Source organism: Trichosurus vulpecula, chromosome 5 (assembly GCF_011100635.1).
Source record: "Trichosurus vulpecula isolate mTriVul1 chromosome 5, mTriVul1.pri, whole genome shotgun sequence".
Lineage (NCBI taxonomy): Eukaryota > Metazoa > Chordata > Mammalia > Diprotodontia > Phalangeridae > Trichosurus > Trichosurus vulpecula.
This window is the reverse complement of record NC_050577.1, coordinates 7,295,312-7,314,302: the sequence shown is the minus strand read 5'-3', so window position 1 is coordinate 7,314,302 and position 18,991 is coordinate 7,295,312. Positions and strand designations below refer to the sequence as shown.

General features: G+C 46.5%; 1 protein-coding gene across 3 annotated transcripts in view; it reads left to right on the top strand.

Annotated features, from left to right (window-relative positions):
• The window catches only part of ETV1 (ETS variant transcription factor 1), a 90,366-nt gene that overhangs the window by 37,833 nt on the left and 33,542 nt on the right, over positions 1–18,991 (top strand). For all 3 annotated transcript variants that reach the window (XM_036762115.1, XM_036762116.1, XM_036762117.1), the window contains 3 exons: positions 8,519–8,648; positions 9,127–9,315; positions 13,637–13,884. In XM_036762115.1, the coding sequence (XP_036618010.1) occupies positions 8,519–8,648; positions 9,127–9,315; positions 13,637–13,884 (567 nt within the window). The remainder of the gene's footprint in view (positions 1–8,518; positions 8,649–9,126; positions 9,316–13,636; positions 13,885–18,991) is intronic.

Genomic DNA, 18,991 nt, shown 5'->3' with positions numbered 1-18,991 from the left:
TATCGCTGCCTCCTGAGCCAATGGAGAGGGATGGGAATGGGGGGAATTGTGGGGCACGTCTCCCGGTAGTAAAGAACATACTCTTTGTGGTCCCGAAGAATACCTTTCTTTCTTACTAGTTCTCAGATATGTTCCCTGGATTCAAGGCTGCAACCTCCAGATTAACAAATGGATAGAATACCTTGGAGAAAAACAAAAAATTACACTCGTGTGTATATGCAGTTGTATGTGTATGTATACAGCAAAGTGATCTGTATAACAGCAAACTTCATTTCACTTTATTTGTCTGCCCTTGCCATGGAGTGTGCTGGATTTTCTTCATTTAACCCCAGATTCCAAGAAGGGGTCCACAGGCTTCCCCAGAGTGTGGAGGGGTCCAGGCAAGGGTAAGAACTCCTGCGCCTCAGGTTATGTGAGACCACCATGATTGTCTGAGGAGGATGCTCAATTTGGATTCTGCCTCTGGGCCCAGGGCTGTTCCTCTTCTCGGCTAGGGTGCCTTCTACTCACCACTGTTCTTCATGGAGATGAAAGAAAGCCCTGTCCGCTTGTGTTTGTGCCATCACATGTGTGATGGCTTCAGTATGAGGCTGTACAGGGTGCAGGAGCAGACCCATCCCCGTGGAGCTACAGCAGAGAAAATTCAGTGTCCTCCTGCTCCCTTTGGCATTTGTGTCCGAGCTGAGGATCAGGCAAGGGTGGGCTTGCTCCCTGGCCCCATCCATACTCCCCAGCAGGCTCACCCCCTCCCTTTGTCTGGGCCACCCTCAGGAACCACCACATTCACCAAGTGAGACCCTTTGGGGAAGAAACAAGCCTCCTTGTTGTGTAGCAGTGTTAATCCTTTCCTGGAAACATGATGGGAAAGCTTTGCCAGATGCTGACAAGTGATGGAAAATCATGAAAACCCAAATCTGGATTCTCCCCCACCCCACCAATGTGTTTCAGTTTGCATTTTGAGAGCAGTTTAGAAACTTATCGCCCATTTTGTCAGAGACATAATTCACATCTTTCTCCAGGCACTGTAAACAAGAGCGATGCTTTAATGGTTCCATAAAGGCATTCTGGGTTGATCGCTTAGATTAGACCCTTCAGTAATGGGTGTGTGTGTGTGTGTGTGTGTGTGTGTGTGTGTGTGTGTGTGTGTGTGGTGGGGGAGGGGAGGGCTTGACAGAGGTAAATGGACTGGAATGGGATCTCTGTGCAGAGAGGCTTCGATGCCTCTGAAGGGTGCCTGCTTTATCTCAGGTTCCATTGGAAGATAGATTGAAGGGGCTTCTGACACTGTCCTCTTTATCAGTCCACAGGCCTTTGCCTCTGCTTCTGCCATCTAAGTGAACACTAATTGAGGGCATTTCAATCCATTCATCACCTTGAATTGAAGTGATATTGGCTTAAGGGGAAGGCTTTTTCCCCTTTAATCTGGATGTATTCCTCCTACGTAGACTGGCTATTTGTCTAACAGCTCCATTCTCTGGGCCTTTTTCAAGCCAGGAACCTGCTGTATATCTCATCTTCAAAATTGGCTTATTAGTGCACACTGTTTTTAAATAAATATTTCAAAAACCCTGGCCAAAGTAACAAACTTACTGTAGCATCCAGGTTAGGGTTCAGTTGGACCTCTCCTTCATTTTCTCTCAGATGGCTGAAAAAAACAGGGGGAAAAATAACCATCAGCCCTGATTCCAGGCCATTTGAACCCCTCAAGGGCCCTTCAGCTGGAAGGTCTCTTAGAGACCAGGGAGTCTGACCCCAGCTGAAGCCCAGAGAAGTTAGTTGAGTGACTCGTTCAAGGTCAGATAGCTCGGCAGTGGAAGGGCCAGATCTTGACCCAGAAACCCCAAAGTATATAGGACACTCAAAGGACATGATGTTGTATTTCCAGGGCCTTTTGTTAGTATGGTTGTAGTGCAGGTTCCTATAAGAAACCTATTTGAAAGAAAGGCTCTTGGGAAGTAAGGGGGTGTTCCCTTGGCCCTTGGAGTCAATTGATGCTTAGAAGCAGACCAAGCTCAGCTCTCACCTGTACCTAGAAGATTCCTAGAATCGTTCCCTGGTAGGGGATGGAGGGATTCTATTCTCCACACCCACCCTACCTCACCCTCCCCAACTCTGAAGTGGATAGTCTAGAAAGGGTTTTAGAAATCTCCTTTTCTTTTTTTTACTCCTCAAGTGGTAATTTGAAGGCCCCATGTCCTAGGAAGAATCCTCCAGAGATGCGGTCGTCCTGAATGGCTTCCCATTCCATTGCTCTGTTCTGTATACCCCAAAGCTGACCACTTTGTTGAACTCAGTTAAGGGAGCTCTGAGGAACCCAGAGGGAGAGATCAGAGCAGAGACAACTGAGGAGCAGATTTCCATCCACTTGGCCAAGGAGACACTGGGGTCTTTAGGTCTGAGCTCCCATTCTGCTGAACAGAATCTGGATGGTGTTTCCCACCTAGGGCACTGGGTTCAAGCCATGACAGTGCCACTGTCTCACTGTCTGCCCTTTGGCGGGTTATTCTCTTCTTTGGGACCCAGTTTTCTTATGTGTAAATTGCAAATAATCTGTGTGCTGCCTGCCTCAGGGTTGTCCCAAGGTAAAGTTCTTGTAATCTCTAAAGCTCTATAGATATGTGAGCTTTTAAGCTAATAGAAACACTTTCCTAAAAAGGGATTTTGCTTCCTTTTATTCCTCTCCCAAACTAGACTTCACCCATTAGTGTAATATAGTAAGGATAATTTTAAAATGCTTTTAATGATCAAACGCATTATTGGAAAATACTTAAGGAAAACAAAGTTGTGCAGAAAGAGGAGAAAAAAAGGACCAAGAGGAACAATCAGATTTCTCATCAGTTAGCGTCTTGAGTGTATGTACCCAGAATGCCTTGCAGGTACACGGGCTGACTCCATGCTTAGCCCTAGCCTCCCTATCTCCAGCACACCAGAGGTGACCGGGACTGTGCACCTGACATATGCCCTTGGGTTCTGAAAACAGACCTGTCGATAGGAAGACTGGAAGCAGGATTCCCGTATCACAGATGAAGAAGCTGAGATTAGAAGGACAGTGAGTTGCCCATGCTCCTGAACCTAGGAGGCAGGAGCCTTGGAAATAGACCAGGGATTTTCTGATCTTGGCTATCTACAGCTCTGCCTCCAACCCTAGTTTGCAGGACAGTGTCATACTGGGTGAAGATTGGTGTTACAGTCATCTAATGTGGAGAGTAGGAAGATCACTGGCCTTGGAAGGTCTGAATTCAAATGCTGCCTTAGTCACTAGCTGCATGACTGATCAAATCACTTAGCATCCTGCCTTTCAGGGTGCTTCTGAGGAGCAAGTGAAGTCACACATGGAAAGCATTAGATAAATGCTGGATTTGATGGCCGTGGGGGCAGGTCCACAGTCCAAGCATTTCCCATCCCTGAGCTGCACGAAAGAGTCTAAGGTATAAATGGGGCACAACCTGCACTAAGGAAGGGACTTCCTACACCCCCCAGAAATCCAAAGATGATCACATTACTCTGAGCCCTGGCTAGAGTCTGCTATAGGGGAAAGGCTTCGGCCATCCGCAGTGGTCCCTTGATTAGATAGGAGGCATTTCCTGTCCCAGGTGCTCAGGAGTAAGGGAAAGAGCCCCAGTATGTTTGAATTTCATACCTTGTGTTCACAGCAGGGACCTAGACTCAGGCAACACTTTTTGTTGCTGTTTCGTCTTTAATTAAATTATTTTTTTTCACAGCATAAGAGAACCAAAATGTTGGTTCATAGGTTTGCTCATTATCGTTCCCCAATACCAGAATTAGACAATCCAATCTAACCTGCACTGCCTGGCTTCCCTTTGCAGATAGAAGCAGCATCTAACTGCCAACGTTGGCTAAGATTGTATCTTCTGTGGGGTTCATTCTCTATTCAGTAGCTTTATGTGTCGTCTGGCCTTAAGTGGGCTTTTTTCTGATGTTTCTCCTATCAGCTGGGTTTGGGGTTGGGTGCTAGGTTATTTTAACTTGAGAAGCAGAGCAGATCTCAGTGTTCCAGGAAGAAGGGAGCCTTGCACAGGCTTCATTTTAAAATGTAAAAATGGGGGTATGCGAACAATTACAACGCTTTAGAAAAATGCTTTAAAAAGGAAAGCTGTAACCCAGGGTGAACTCAGAAGGTAGATGTGGCTCGTTGGAGGGGAAGTGTGACTTTTTTATGGCTTGGCATTTTGAAGTCCTCCAGCTGACGATTAGAACAACTCAGTAATCATTAGTCTACTCTAAGATGCGGCTAGAAAGGTCAAGCAGGCATCAGAGGAAAAAGGCCTTGCGACGGCTTCAGGGATGTTCCTTGACTCCCCTTCCCTAAAATATGCCTTTGTGGAGGCCTTACGGGTGACAAAAGTCGGCTTGGAAAATGTGTCTGAGACGAGGGTGGGGATCTGCTCGGTGAGTGGCAGCTGCCGAAGGCAGAGACGAGGATCTCTCTGGCCACAGGAAATGGGAGCGTTTGCCCGCTTGACCCCCCTGCCCACTGAGAAGGGAAAGGAAAGGCTGTCCTGCAGAGGAAGCCCCTGAGGCCCAAGGACTGGGGCCTGTGGCCTTTCACCAGGCATCGAGAGTGGAGAGGCAGGCATCCCTCGCAGCCCCGCAGCAGCAGGCTGGAGCCGGCTCCGAGAAGGAATTTAATTAGTGTTGATCATGACTCCAAATGATGGTGATTTGATAAGGAATAATTTAGTACTTAACAGCCTTTTACATGCACCAACTCCATGTGGGAAGGTAAAGCAAATTGTTGAAAATGAATGTGCCGCTCTCACTCATAGTCCTGCTCACAAGCTGGAAAAGTGTCTGTTGTCAGCTGCTGCTTAGCCCTGGTGGAGGGAGAGTGGGGCAGCGGGGCTGGCCAAGACCTCTGAGATCCCAGGCCCAGGGCGGGATTGCCGGATGGGAACTGAGAGGCCAAACCTGCCCTCCTTCAAATGAAGCCAAAGGGGCAGAGACTGAGAGGTGGAGAACCTGACCCAGTCTTGAAATTCATAAGATCAGAGGAGTGGAGTATTTGGGACTTCAGGGGCCTCTGTTAAAAACCCTTCTTTCTCTAAACGAGGAAACTGAGGCCCAAAGACGTTAGAGGGCCCACTATGGAGAAGGAGACCAAACTTCAGAGTCTGTCTGACCCCCTCCTCACACACACAGGGAATGTGAGGCTAGAGAGGGTAGAGGATGAGAGCTGGTTGGGCCTTCCAGGGCCAAGTAATTCAGCCCTTTATGCACTCAGAGACTGTGTAGTCCAGTCTTCTCCTTCTACCTCAGAAGACGTGGCAGCCAAGGGTGAGCTGCACACTTGAACCCATGTCCTCTTCCAATCCAGCAGTTCTCTCTCTCCTCTTTCCTCCTTCTCTTCTCTTCTGTCTCCTCTTCCTCCTCTTGTCCTCTCTCTCTTCTCTCCTCTCTCCTCCCTCCCTTCTCTTCTTTCTCTCCTCTTCCTCCTCTTCCCCTTCTCTCTCTCTTCTCTCCTCTTTCCCTTCTCTTCTTTCTCTCCTCTTCCTACTCTTCCCCTTCTTTCTCTCTTCTCCTTCCTCCTCTTTCTCTACTGTGCCATGTTTCCTGTAGGTACCCAAGGTCACATTGGTAAACCATAGTGATAAGAAAAACTACACCAAAGGCTGATGTAACTAATGCTTTAAGGTTTTTGAAATGTTTTACATGCATCCATTGTATTGAAAGTGATAGGGCTGAGATTTGCACCTAGGTCCTCCACATCCAGTATTTGCTCACTCATTGTGCCACCCTATCCACCCTGGCCTCAACCTAGGCTGTGAAGGTGGTGCCTTTCCCATGACCATCTTCCACTGAAGACTAAGTGCCAGAGAGAATTCCAATGTGATGATGAAATGTTTGGGTTCATTGTTGACTCTAAAGTTCCCCCAAAAACTTAAATTAAAAAATTCTCGTTCTAGAGAATTGGTACCAAGGAAGAGAGAAAAGCTATCTGGAAACATTAAAATTGTACTGTGTATCATTAAGAATTCTTATGAATTCTTTGCCCTTTCTCCCACTCACAGAATGTGTGTGTATACACACACACACACACACACACACACACACGTATGCATATGTATATGTATATATATTTGTGTATATATGTGTGTATATGTGACTGCACACATACATATAACTATATATATACTTAAATACATATATATATATACTTAAATACATATTATATATATAATATAAATAAATGAGCCAACTCAGACTCATTTGCATTCCTGATTTGGCTAATGATGCTAAATAGCTGCTCCAGGGAATGATCGTCAGACTGGACATACCAACGGAGTACGCGTGTGATTAAGTGGACATTTCTGGGCCTAGGCCCAGTTTCTATAGGCATGAGGATTCCCACACACGGCTCGGCCTGCAGTAGACTTTTGATAAATTAGTCTCATTTTAGTTTAGAAGAAGGGAGTCTAGCATGTTTAGACTTCTGAGTGTGCGTGGAAGGGACTGATACAGGCTAATCCTCCAGCCATGGGTCAGGAAGAATGTTTCCTAGCTTGGGTGCCTCCTGGCTGTTGTACCAACAGGACCTTCCATCTCTTACCTCTGGCCATTCTCTCTGGCTGTCCCCAGGCCTGGAATGTGCTGCTTCTTCCTCTCCTCTCCTTCAGGTCCCAGCTAAAGTCCCCCTGCCCCAGCTCCTCTTCATTCCAAGGCCTTGCTTTCTTTAATTATTTTTTATTTATCTGGTTTATTACTCACTTTGCATATAATTGTTTGCTTCTTGTTTTCCCCAGTCAATTGTAAGCTCCCTGAGGCCAAGGTCTGTCTTTTTCTTCTTTTGTGTGCTCAGCACTTTGTACAGTGCCTGGCACATAGTAGGCATTTAATAAATCTGAATGGGTAAACTGATTGTTCTGATTTCCTCTGGGTTGCCCTGGAGCATCCCAAGAAGCCTGGGGCCTGCCGTGCCCACAGTTTCCAGCGTCTGTGTTCTGTACACCCGTCCTTTCTGTGGAAACCGTTCACTGGTGTACCACTAAGTTAAAGAGAATCTTGATACTTTATTCAATTAGTGTCTTAAAATGTTTAACTTGTGCTTAGGCTTGGATAAAAATGGTGCCCTCAGGGCCATATTGGAAATTTAACAGAGCCTGAGAACTTCTTAATGAACACGTCCATAAATTAGATTTCATCTAACAGACACATAATAGAACTTGCTCATTCCTTGCTAGGCATAAGGGAATTCCTTGTGCACCATAGTCATCCTGGATAAATGCTTCATTTTCTTTGAAAGGAGGTTGATGCTCACAGCAGATCCCTACAGAGTGACAGTAGGTATGGTGTTGTTAAGGTGGGCTTGCTTAGGAAAGAGGGGGCCGCACATGAAGGCAGAAAGACCCAGGTTCTAATCCTGCTTCAGGCACTGACCAACTGTGGCACTCTGAACAAGGAATGTTGCCTTCCAAAGGTCCCCCCTTTGGAAATGGCAATTGGCCCTTCCCTCCCTAAGCATGGGATCCAATGAAACAGTGTCTATAAAGTAGTTTCCACCTCTCGAATGCGAGCCACATCAACCATTAGGCTTCTTGTTACTATGAAATGCTCTCAGACTTTATTAAAAGTTTATGATTTTATATCCACCGAAGACAACAGTTTGAACATGTTCAACTTTGATCCTATTTAAGAAATTAATTACTTATACTTAAAATTGTAATGTCTGAAATGAATTGTCATGTTGTCAACCACAAGTTACTTGTGGCATTTACTAGGAGAGTTTTTCTTCCTGGAAAGTAAGTGGAGTCACCAGCTTGTAATGTTGTTTACTGTGGGGATGCCAACACCTCTGTGAGGGCTGCTGCCTTCTCAGGGATGATGGGATGGGGCTCAGGGTATCATTCATTTGAACTAGAAAAGTGATGATAGATTAGACTGCATTGAACAAGGGCTCATTTCTTCCCTTAACTTCCAAAGAAATCTCTCCCTCTCCCACCCTCCCTCCTTCTCTCCCTTGCTTGCTTCCTCCCTTTCTTTATTCTTCCATGCCTCTCTCCCTTCCTTTCTCCTACTTTCCTTTCCCTCCCTCCCTTTCCTTATCCCTCCTTCTCTATCTCTGTCTCTGTCTCCTCTCTCCTCTCTTTATCTCTCTCCCTCTTTTGTTTCTCTCTCTCTCCCTCTCTCTTCTCTCTCTCTCTCTCCTCTCTCTCTCTCTCTCTCTCTCATTCTCTCTCTTCCTCTCTCCCTTCCTTCCTCTCTCTCTTGTCTCTGTCTCTCTCTTGTGTCTCTGTCTGACTCTCTGTTTGTCTTTCTGTCTGTCTCTCTCTCTCCTCGCTCTCTCCGTCCCTCCTTTTCTCTTCCCCCTCTCTTACCCCCTCCCTCCCTCCTGTCTCTCTCCATTTTTGCTGTGGTATATTCTACTGGCTGAGCATTACCTTCCCCACATTGGTGATACCTCACGCCAGTGGAGACATGCACTGAGTGCTATGGTTTGGAGCCCAACTTAATGACATCTGCCTTCTTTCTGTGTCTGTCTGTTTGTTGTCTTTTTCCCCAGTGGCTTTTCATGGCCTCCCCTTGAAAATCAAGAAAGAGCCCCACAGCCCATGCTCAGAGCTGGGCTCGGCCTGCAGTCAAGAGCAGCCCTTTAAATTCAGCTATGGAGAAAAGTGCCTCTACAATGTCAGGTAAGGGGCACAGCCGGCCAGGCTGGGGTCACCTCTGGAGCCCTGAGAGGCTTAGCCAAGGCCAAGGTCAGCACAGAACCTTTGGGTGCAAGGGGAATGCATTGAACAGAGCACTAAGAAGACCCCATATTCGTGCACACACACACACACACACACACACACACACACACACACACTTTATAAGATAATGTCAAATAATCTCCAGCCCACATTATATACTGCGCACAGTACACCTCAGCAGAATATGGTACATGATCATGATAGAGATATTTTATTTATTTATTGCTAAGTTTTGTTCTTGATGCCAAGGAGGGTGGGGAAGAGGGTGGTGGGGGAGCGTGTCCCACACAGAAAGGTCCCTTCTGCCCTCTTCATTGTGTCCTTAGCATTAGGAAGACTGATTTTCCCTTTCCGGTAGGAAGCATTTCCTCTCTCGATGCAGAGAAACCAAGTCTTGCTCTTGTTTGTTCCCTGCTAGTGCCTATGATCAGAAGCCGCAAGTGGGAATGAGGCCCTCCAACCCCCCAACGCCGTCCAGCACTCCTGTGTCTCCCCTGCATCATGCTTCTCCGAATGCAGCTCACACTCCTAAGCCCGATCGGGCCTTCCCTGCTCATCTCCCACCATCCCAACCCATCCAGGACAACACCTACCCAATGGACCACAGGTAACTGTGGCTTGGAGGCTTCACACACAGAAGTTCTCACCATTGATAGCCTTGTTTGGTGGCTAGGGGTGGGTGGGAGGTGGAGGGAGAAGGAAGAGGGGAAGGGCTCATCAGCGGGCTTCCCACCCCAGCTCTCCTAATACTGCATACTAGCCAAGAAGATGAGTTATTTGTTAGCCATAGGCAGGTGAGTGTGTCTTCAAAAATGACCTTGCTGTACCATAGTCACAGGTTTCTTGTGAAGGAATTACTTCTGATTCTAGTAAATTTACTTAATTTCCTTTCCTTTTTTTAGCACTCACATTCTATGTATATACAAAATTTTCAAGTGAAAAGTATTTTTAAAAGTAGGTTTTTCCCTGCTCTGAAATTGAATGACCTTATCTATCCTTTAGATTATCTTATTAAACTGTTTAATGTGTGTCTACACCTCTCTTCTTCTGTGCCCGCAGGTATACGTGCAGCATTAGGTCTATATCTGAATCTCAGCACATCACAGGGCTGAGATTATATCCTGTGAACACCATATCATCCATCTCTCATCTTAGAGGAAAGATTGAGGTTCAGGGCAGTTAATGACAAGTGCACATAGCTGGTAAATAAAGGCAGAATTGGAATACAGGGCTCCCTTCCACACAGAAATCCATCTCTCACCTCCAGGCTTTTGCCCGAGCAGTCCTCTGTTCCTGAAATACACTCTCTCCTCTTCTTACCTCTTCCTTTAAGATTCAGTTCAAACTCCCTGTTCTTTAGGAAAGCTTTCCTGATGTGCCCTCTCCCCCTCCAGCGTTAGTACTGGCCCCTCTGCAGTCACCTCTGGGCTCCTCTGCATGGGTGTTGTCTGTACAAAGTTGCTGGAACGTAGTCTCTGTCCTTGGAATGTAAGTTTCTGGAGGCCAGGAGGCCTTATTTCATCTCCAGGGCCTGGTTCCTGATTAGCCCTTAATTAGGGCTTACTGATTGCTTACTTGCTCAGCCCCAGTGCCATCAACTCACCTCAATTTGGTAATGTTATTAAGTTCTCCCTACGTGCCAGACACTGTGCTGGGGACACAAAGACTGAGAACAACCCAGCCCTGCCCTTGAGAAGCCTTCGCTCTCTCCAGTACATCATGGTGGAGGAGCAGAGCGATACAGAAATGAACGGTGTACCTGTGGTCTCTGCCGTCCATCTTGTCTCTTGGTGGTCACTGCCCTCTTTATTTCTTCCACCAATGGGGAGAGCAAGCCCAGGACAGGTTGGCCAGAATCTCTGGTCAAGAAATCCCTCAGCCTTCAGTCCATCTAGTCCCATAATTAGCTTCTCTGAATGGAGCGTGATGACTCTTGGACAGTCTCCATGCTGCCTGCCTCCAGGCTGGCCCATCCTAGGAGGGGTTCTAGCTTGGTTAGATAGGACAGGCTTTGGGAAGATAGAGCACTAGACTGCGTGTCAGGAAGACCAGAATTCAGTCCTGCTTCAGAGACTTCCCAGACTACAAAGTGCCCTGGAGTTTGTGGGATAATGTGGATTCCAATCTCAGCTCTTCCATGTGTAACCTGTATGAATGACCCTGGGCAAGTTCCTTAACCTCTGTGTGCCTCAGTTTCCTTATCTAAAAGATGGGGGTAACAATAACCCTTAACTCTTAGGGTTGTTGTGAGGACCAAGCGAGCCACTGTGAGCATGGATTCTTATCAGGGACTCTTGAGTTCTACAACTGACAGCGCCCTTGAGATCATAGCTCTTCACCTTATAGAGGAGTCCGCCGGGGCCTAGAGGGGTCAGTGAGGTGGCCTAGGTCACACCAGAAGCCCAGGCATTGGAAGCCGTAGCCTGTGACTCCGTTTCCAGGGCGCTTCCGTTTTATCACAGTGATGATGTTCACTGTCTTTCTTACCTCAGACAAGTACCTTCACTCTGTTTTCCCCCTTTCTCCATCTCTAAAATGGGCATTATGATAGTTGCATTAACTGCCCCTGAAACTGTTATAAGCCATAAAATGTGATGGAAAGATGAGCGCTGAGTATGCCCTGCACCACAGGAGAACCTCCTTATTATATGGTTTGCTGAGCAGGCTTCTAGTTAATATTTAAGTTACCTCAGCGACAGCCTCTTCGCCAAGTTCATTTTAGTATCTCTACTTGAAATTGAGTATTTGAGACTGGGAACAGCCGGCCCGGAACCACCAGGGCAGGCGCGGGGTCCTTTCCCTCGGCCCCCTCCCTGCGTGTGGAGGCCGGCACCAGCTGCCAATCTCTGAGGCCGGATGTCTACTTGGAGGAGCTCTTGGGAGAGCTGGGGCCAGAAAGCAACAATCTCTCGGTTGTACATGGCAAAGATGCTCTGGAAGCAGCCCCTCTCTGAGAAGCTCTGTCCCCAAGCTGGCCCCCCACCCAGCTCTGGGAATGCTCAGTGGCCTGCCAGCCAGCACCCTGCCTCCTTTCCTTTGGCCAACCCCCTGGCACATTTCCCTAGCCCTGTGGTGCTGGCCAGAGCTGGAGCCCTTCCTGGCCTGCTTTGGACTCCCCCAGCTAGAGCTCAGGAGTGTCAGCACATGCCTGTGCTTTGCTTACACTGTCAGTCTTGGTCAGAGAGCTTGAGGGCCTGTGTCCTTTTCTGCTCACATTCATGTCTCCGGAGAAAGCGTCCCCGAGAGGCCAAAGCTTCGTCTTTACCAGTGTATGTGTGTTTCAGGTGGAGAAGTGGATGATCCCCATAGCACCAACATCAGTCGGCTCTTGCAAAACACTGACAGCTCAGTTCTGTAAAAATCAGGACTCTACCCTCCCTTTGAGCCTTCACCACTGATTCGGGGCTCTCCTTTAACTAACTATTGCAATTGTCTCATTCCCTCCTCGACAATTTACAATTTCATCCTCTATGGGGGGCCGGCAAAATAGAGGAGATCAGGGAAGGTCAGGGTGTGTCACTGAGCCCAGCTGTGGGGGACATCATGGAACTGCTGAAGCTGCTTTGCTAGGTGTCCATAGAATTTGGAGGCCCTTCTGGCAGGACACTGTTCTGACAGGGCAGAGTTCCCCTTGAAACATGGATTCTCTAGCGTGGCCCTTTTTTGCCTTTCCTCAGATTTCCATTTGACTCACTGGGGTGGCCATGCTAGCTTCTGAAATGAATAGTCTCAGATGTGTTTTAGTAGAGGTTTATTCAATTTAAATGTCTTTATTCAAATGTGGGGGCCTGTTTATTTGAACTGCTTGGTAATGTTTTCAAATACTTGTGGGTTATTCTGAAAGAAACATTTATTAAACACCTGCTGTATTCCAGCCACTGTCATGAAATATAATAAATGAAGCTGTCCCTATGCTTAAGAATTTGCCTTCTTTTTAAACATAATTTAATTTATTTTTTCCAAATTAATAAAAATGTGTTTTCTCTCCTTTTCACCTTTCCCCATTATTGGAAGGAAAACAAAACAGAACAAAATAAGAACAAAATCTTTGTAACAAATATGAGTAAAGTCAAGCAAACAAATTCTCGCAGGGGCCATGTCTAAAATAGAAGTGTCTCAGGGCACTCTGAGGCCCTTACCTCTTGGTCAGCAGGGTTTGGGTAACTTACTTCCTTCATCAATGGTCTCTAGAAGGCCATTTGTTTATACCCCAAGGTGCTTCCTAATCTTTCCATTTCTTATTGCTAGTCTTTCCAGCCCAAGTTAATGAACCTTTATTAAACACCTACTATGTGACTGCCGCTGTGTTAGATGATAGGGAATAAAATAAATAGGCCCTGCCTTCCAGGAGCATTGTCTCTGCTGTGGGAAGCAGCCCATGCATGGATAAATAAATACAGCAGATAGAGGAAGCTCTTGCTAAGGCTTGCCAAAGTCAGGAAGGAAGGATGTCTTATCAGAACATACTCGAGTTGAGTCTGGGCTAGGCCTAGGGATTCCAAGAAGCAGAGGTGAGGAGGGAAAGCATTCCAGGCATGGGACCCAGCCTGCACAACTTCCCAATGTAGAATTGGTAAGCAGAATGTCATGTATGGTGAAGGGCATGATTATCTTGAATTTATACATATTGTTTGATTTTTCTCCATGCATGTTGTTTCTCCCAGTTAAATGGAAGCTGTTAGAGGGGCTTTTCTATCCCCAGTGTCTAGCACATTGCCTGACCCCTAGTAGGTGCTTAACAAAGCACTCCACTGGACTGGAATTTGTTCATTGGTCAGTTTCCCGTGACTTGGTTACTTCCTGTCTCTCCTTTGGTGAGAGGCACGATGTTTATGGGGTTGATCCTAAGTCTCCCAGTACCATCTTGGCCAAATGCACACCTGAATTCAGTGCCCAGTGGTCTCAGTGTACTCTGCCTTTTGCCCTAGATTTCGACGCCAGCTTTCTGAGCCTTGTAATTCCTTTCCACCTTTGCCTACGATGCCAAGGGAAGGACGTCCAATGTACCAACGCCAGATGTCTGAGCCAAACATCCCCTTCCCGCCCCAAGGTTTTAAGCAGGAGTACCATGATCCGGTTTATGAACATACCACCCTGGTGGGCAATGCAGCCAACCCCAGCTTCCCCCCACCTCTGATGATTAAACAGGAACCTAGAGACTTTGCCTACGACTCAGGTAAGCTGCTGTTTTTACCTTGATGGCTCACGTATGAACATCCCTTGAATCAAGGCCATTCGTCATGGCCTAGGTTGGATTACTGTGTTTTTCCTATGTATATAGGTGGTATATAAAATGTTCTTCCCAGCTTTGCACTTTATAGGCCATGGGATTGTAGAATCACAAGGAACTTTCAAGATTGGCCAGTCTAACACTTTGGACATTTGAAGAAATTGAGGCCGAGAGATGTGTGACTTTCCCAAGGTCACAGAGGTAGGAAGTGGCAGCTGCAGGATTCGAAACCTGGTCCCTAGCATCCAATCTCTTGGTCTTTGCAATGCCCCTCTGCTTCTCATACTTCAGGAGACCCATGGCTTTATCACTGTAGGGTGTTCCTTCCACCAATGAAGACTGTGACCCCTCAACTCCTTGATACAAAATGGCCCCCAATTCTTCTCTTGATAGCCAGTTCTGCTAATCTCCCTCTTGGAATATAGCTCAGCAGATCATCCGATGAGCAACACTCCAGGTGTCAATGGGTCCTCTTTGAACTTGGTGACACCTTCCAAAATGGACACTCCACTGACAGAGAACCTGAAGTCACCTCTAGGCCATGCTGAGGCATTGGAGCAGTTCCTTGGGTCAGAGGGCGCTGGGATTGAAGTCAGAAGCTATCAGTTAGTATGACCAGCTCCTTACTAAAAGTATGACCTTGAATAAGTCATTTCCACTTTGAAAGCCTCCCTTTGCTCACCTGTAAAGTGGAGGTAATTTTACCTGTCTTGCACTGATGTGACGAAAGGGAAGAATGATCCAAAAGTGAGGCCTAAAGGGCAATTTTTGTCATTGTGAGTTGTTCTGGGAACTTCTCCTGGCTTCCCATTGGCGTGGTTTAGTATTGGATGCAGCCGGGGGCTCTTGGGAGTGTCCTAGACTTCTTTCCCAGAACTCTTGAGTGTGTCTGATGCATGAAAGTTGTGTTCTTTGCTCATGCTTGAAATAGTGTCTGGAAAGAAAAGTAAGTAATCCTTATCAATGGCAAAAAAAAAAACTACTTTTAGAGATGGTAAAGAATCATGTCGATGAGAATGTATGCGTGCACACACACATGTGTACATGTGTATGTATATGCATATACGTGGCTAGCATGTATATGTATATATGCATGTGCATATATGTATGTATGTGTGTATATATCACATCTTCGAGGTTCTGGCCCTAGAGCATGCTAGTAGGTCTCTGGTTCTGTATTTGTATGCCCTACCCAGACCACACGGTCTTGTACAGTATTTAATAAATATTGCCTGGTTGAAGGTTTGTTGACTTTCCTGCCCTGGTCCACCCTCTTGGAGTGTACTTCCTCCTGATTTCTCCCCCTTAGTGGCCTTCTCTTCCTTCAGCTTTGCTCAAATGTCCGTTCCTCCAGGAAGCCTTTAAGCCTCCCCTCTCAAGGGCAGCAGTCTCCCTCATCTCACGGGAGGAACCTCATTTCCTAGCCTCCCACTGAATAGAAGCTTCCTGAGGGAGTTGGCATTATTTGGCCAGAACCTGTACCTACCATGGGGTGTTACTGCACACAGTGTAGGTACTTCAAAGTGCCTGTGGAATTCCATTGAATTGGACAGCATGAGACTCAGTGAGGAAGGTTCAGTTTCCTTCTTGGTAAAGGCAAGGCTTAGCCTAGCTGGCCTCTGAAAGTGCGTGGTTCTCTATGCCAGCTCTAGGTCAGCTTTTGTCTCCAAACTGACTGTACACCTTTGGAGAATCACTTAACCTGGTCAGGCCCCATCTCTAAAATCAATCATCGGGTCAATTAGAAAGTGTTCATGTACTTATTATGTCCCAAGCAAGGTACTGGGGATCAGGGAGTGCCAAGAATGAAACAGCCCCCAACCACGATGGGATTTCATTCTGATGGCTGGCGAGGCTTTATTTCTACACATACATAGACATACGTATATAGCAAAATGTAGATGCAGTTATCCAATACAAGTCTATGTGAAGTCATTAAATATGAGACGGTTTGAAATGAATAATATTAGCAAAAATGCTGCCCGTCTGCTGTGCCTGCAGTGAGGGTGGCTTGCTAGTGTCAGGATGATGATAGTTGTTCCTGGAAAAACACAACTTCCTTTTTCCAGGATTACCTGACCTTACTATAGATCATCTAATTAGGGGAGACCCACACACACAGAGAGAGAGAGAGAGAGAGAGAGAGAGAGACAGAGAGAGAGAGAGACAGAGACAGAGACAGAGAGGCAGAGAGACAGAGACAGAGAGACACAGAGGGAGAGAGAAAGTAGAAGCAATCCCTTGGGTTTCTTTCATGGGAAAGAAAAATAAAGTTGTATTAGCCTTTGTATGTGGAATTTCTAGAGGATTTTCAGTTTACTTGAATGCCTCCTAGATCTCTAGTTGCTTATGTCCCATGGACTCATACATTGTGGGTTAGATTCAGAAGGGACCTCAGTGATTTCCTTAATTAACCAATATCCAAACAAGGTCTCCAAATCAATGGCCATCTGACCTGTTCTTGCAGACATTCCAGGAGAGGGAACACCATTGCCTTTGGGATCTCATTCTACTTTCTCATTGTTAGACACATTGGACCTGTGAAGTCTGTGGTCAGGATCAAAGAAAAAGAGTCCTTAAATGTTGGCCTCCATGACCAGGAAGGCATGGCAGAGAATTATAGGATTCAGGGCTGAGTGGGACCTTTTAGGGCATGTAACCCAATTCTTCATTTTACCTTTGAGGAGTTTGAAACCAGAGCTGGGCAGCCTCTTGCTGCCCACAAGCAGTAAGAAACAAAGCCAAGATTCCAATCCAGGTCCTCCAACTCCAAACCCAACATTCTCTCCCAGGCACATACTCCTTCAAGTAGGGAAGTGATTTGGGAGAATCGCCTCCTGCTCGGTAAATTCAAGAACTCAACTTTGGGAGCTTGGTGATTCCAGAGCAGCTGGGTAGGTTATGCTCTAAACCAGGCATCTTCCCCTTTAACTGTGTGTGTGTGTGTGTGTGTCTGTGTGTCTGTGTGTGTGTGTCTGTGTCTATATGTGTGTGTGTGTGTGTGTTTGTGATGGACCCTCTTAGTGATGTGGTGAAGCCCTCAGAAGCATGTTTTTAAATGCATTAAAAATTAGATTTCAAAGGAAACCAATTATAGTAAAGTATAATTATCAAATACCAACAGTAATAGTATTGATAACGACCCAGGTTCGTTGACCCCGGCTCAGGCACCCCTGATGATCTTTCTTCTGGATTATCTCAAGCGTCTAAGGAGGGGCTGTGGCCACACCCCTGGACACTCCCCTTGGCCTCTTGAAAGGAACATTACACAGACTCCCTTTAGCATCATAATCATAAAGTCATGTCTTTTGAAGGCAAAAATTTTTAAGTGTAGTAATGGTGCAGCCAAGTGTTATGAAAAATTAATCTGTGGGTATCGAAATGTATTTTACCGGTCACAGAATTGCTGCATTTAAGTTGACACATCTGTATATGCCATAAAATTGCCGTCAACAACTGTGATCCACAGATATTTTGTCTTGTTGCCATCTGTTTTCTAGAAATAATCATTTTTTTTCCATCCTGCCTGAGAGTACAGTAAATAAGCCCTTAGGAAGCCCGATGGATTCCTCACAGAAGCACAATTCTCTTTTTCACCCATTGATGCTGAGCAAATAGCACTGGAAAATATCTCATGCTGAGGGTTTCAGGGCCACGCCAAAAAGGCCTCATAAGTAATTTAGAAGGAGGATCTCATTGTGTATATGGCCAGGCACTGGAAGGAGCTCCAGAACCCTTTGTATCTCTGTTTTCCAAGTCCATGAATGTCATGAAAACATAAGAAACTTGGGAAAAGGAAAAGAGCAAAGTATGGTACAGCATGGCCTTTGCTCTGCTTGGAAAGACGGCAGGTAGCCTGATGAGTTCACTTGGTTACTAAAAGAATGCGGTTTCAAAGGTGAAATATTCAAAATAGTGAGAAAAAGGCCATGTTAATGGCCAGCAAGCTTGGTCTCAATAGGAAAGGGACAATCATGGTTTCACAGTTACCGAAGCTGAGTCAGCAAACCAGTAAGCATTTATTAAGCACCAGCTGTGTGCCAGGCACTGTGCTAACTAATTACTGTAGATGTGAAGAAAGACAAAAGGGCAGTTCCTGTCCTCAGTGAGCTTACAGTCTAACAGGGAGATAGCATACAGCTGGCTACATGTGAACAGGATGGAGTCAGGGGAAGCTGAGATAACTTCACAGAGGTGGCCCTAAGACAAAGGAGGACTGGAAAGGTTTCCTGCAGATGATGGGATTTTGGTGAGATGTGAAGGACGTCAGAGAAGCCACAAGAAAGAGATGAGGGAAACAGCCAACGCTGGGAGATGGAGTGCTGTGTGTGAGGAACCGTAAGGAGGCTGGTGCCTTTGGTTCACAGAGAGAGGTATGTTAGGACTGATTCCTGTGCTCCTGGGATCTCCCCCTCCCTGCCCAACTGCTCATTCTCAGTCTCCTTCACTGCATCATCCTCTGTATCCACCGCTTCTCTCAGTGCGTACGCCAAGACTCTGCCCTCGGCCTTCTCTCTTGAAAATTCTGTCTCGATAACTCCACCAGCTCCCATGGATCGAATGATCACATCTGGGCTGATGAGTCTGGGCTCTTCATCTCTCCATTCCTTGACTGTCTCCTGAGCTCCGGTCCCATCATCAGATGCTTGTTCAGTATTTCCAACTGGGTGTCCCATAGGGATGTCAAACTGGCATGTCCAGAACAGAATTCGGGATCTTTTCCCCTCTTGCAAACTTCTCTCTCTCCATGGAGGGCACTGCTGTCCTCCCAGTCCCCTAGGTGGACCACCTCCATACCACCTCTCTGTCCGTCCAATCAGTTATATTCTCTGGGATCTACCTCCCTCCTCCCCAACATCTCGAATGGCTGGCCCTGTCTCTCACAGAAGCACTGACCTGCATAACCTTTCTCCTAGATCACTGTATCAGCCTGCGATATTGTCTCCCTGCCTCAGATATCTACCCAACTCCACTCCCTTTTCCGCTTTACTGTCAAAGAATGTCTCTGGAGGGTGGACCTAGCACATACTCTGCCCCATAAACACCTACTGCT